This window comes from Crocodylus porosus, unplaced genomic scaffold, assembly GCF_001723895.1.
Source record: "Crocodylus porosus isolate Cpor-Errol unplaced genomic scaffold, CroPor_comp1, whole genome shotgun sequence".
In the NCBI taxonomy this organism is placed as follows: Eukaryota; Metazoa; Chordata; order Crocodylia; family Crocodylidae; genus Crocodylus; species Crocodylus porosus.
The window spans coordinates 8,439,109-8,440,948 of NW_017728927.1; the positions used below are offsets into that span (position 1 = coordinate 8,439,109).

At 56.1% G+C, this 1,840-nt stretch overlaps 1 protein-coding gene across 1 annotated transcript in view; it reads left to right on the plus strand.

The window, feature by feature from the left end:
- The first annotated feature begins 88 nt into the window (after positions 1–88).
- Positions 89–1,840, plus strand: part of CACNA1H (calcium voltage-gated channel subunit alpha1 H) — a 398,447-nt gene continuing 396,695 nt past the window's right edge. The window contains exon 1 of the mRNA XM_019542139.1: positions 89–361. Within this exon, the coding sequence (XP_019397684.1) occupies positions 99–361 (263 nt within the window). The 5' untranslated portion in view covers positions 89–98. The remainder of the gene's footprint in view (positions 362–1,840) is intronic.

A 1,840-nucleotide genomic window follows, 5' to 3' on the forward strand; every position in this document is an offset into this window, starting at 1 on the left:
CCCCGGCAAACTTGCCGCCGGCGCGGCTCCGCCAGGCGCCCCGGCCCCGCCCGAGTGACCTTGTCCCCCGCCGCTGCCCGCGGGTCCCGGCGGCTGCCATGACTGACGGCGGGAGGAGCGCGCCCTTCCCGCCGCCGGCCGGCGGGGAGGTGCGGGTGCCCATCGCCTGCCGGCCCGCGCGGGACGAGGATGCCCTCAGCGCCGGCAAGCCCGTCCGGGGCAGCCCGGGCTCCCGCAGCCGGGACGCGGGCTCGGAGGAGGAGGAGCAGGTCCCGTACCCGGCACTGGCGCCCACCGTCTTCTTCTGCCTCCAGCAAGCCACCCGGCCGCGCAGCTGGTGCCTCAGACTGGTCTGTAACCCATATCCTTCCCCGCCGCCCCGGGCCGGGCCGCGGCCGCGTCCCGAGCCGGGCGTGGGGCTGGCGTCCTCGCGTGCGGCCGGGCAGGCATCACACCACGAAACCCCTCCGGAGGCGGAGGAGGTAGAGGCAGCGCGCATAAGCCTGGTGCATCCTCCAGAGCATCCGGGGGCGGGGGGGCTGCAGAAGGACCCTTCAACTTTCCTTCATTTGGCAGAAGGGTGGAAAAGAGCAAAGTTTCAAGCCGCCCCCCCCCCATCCCTCCCTCTGTATTAATTTGCAAGCTGTGGGGTGTTTGGGACCAGTGAGAAGCCTTGACCTGTTTGTAGGCGAGCGCCCGGGCTGCCTGAGTGTGTGTGTGTGTGTGTGTGTGTGTTGTGTCGGGTTGGACTTGAACTGGTTGTGCAAGGCTGGGCTGGTGCTCGCCGCTTTGTGCGGCTCGGGTCTCAGTCGTATTCCCTTTGCTCTGAGCGAGGGAAAGCGGTTTCGTCCCTCCGGCTCTGCCCCTTCCCCCTGGCACCCTCCGTGCTTGGTTTGGTTTTTTTTCCCTTCCAATTTTTTAATGTTTTTTAAAGGAACCTGTTCCTTGCAGTTGTGACAACTAGAAAATTGAATTTCAGCGACAAAAAACATGCAGGAGGAAGCCTTTTGTGAAAGCAAAGCGTTGTCAGTCTCTTGATGATCCTCAGGAACCGAGCTTGTAGCTTTATTGCACATGTAAACGTGTCAGTTAAGTCGCGCTGACATTGTGCAGATAATTAATGCTTTTCCACCTCCTTTGTACCTGCCAGGAGTTGGCTGCCTATATCCTGCCGTTGCTATTAGAAGCGTTTTTTAGTAATATGGTGATTATTGATTTAGTTTGCATTAACCAAAGAAACCAGCGAGCGTCTGAGATCACTGGTTTCCTTAGCCCTGCCAGCTCGGACACTGGCTCAGACCTTTCCAAATGCTTCTGCAATCCGTTAAAGGGAGAGGCTTGTCGAGCAAACCTGCAAACTTTATGGCCGGGACTCTCCTCTCTTTTAAAGTTGCTTCTCAGCAGGCAAGGTGACTTTGGTGGACGTATTTCTGACGGGCACCTGGGTGAGAGGAGCAGTGGGCCCTGCAGACATGAAACTAGAACCGAGATGGGTGAAAACCAAGTAACTGTTTCTTTGATTTGGGCAAGTAAATATAAGGGGTAGGGAGTGATGCTATATCAAACAAATAACTAGCTGCTTTAAGGACGCCATCCCCCCTGCCCTACATGTAATCCGGAGATATTTTCTGCCTCCTTTAAAGTAGGTTTTTATGTTAGACAGGGGGGGAATAAGCTTTTCCGTTAGGCATTGTCTTGTTCCTCTTATATTACATGCTGCATTGATAATCCAGCATTGACCAGATTGATAATCCAACAGCATTGACAAGTTTGGTATCACATGCTGGATTGATAATCCGGCAATGACCAGGCTGATAATCCAACAGCATTGACAAGTTTG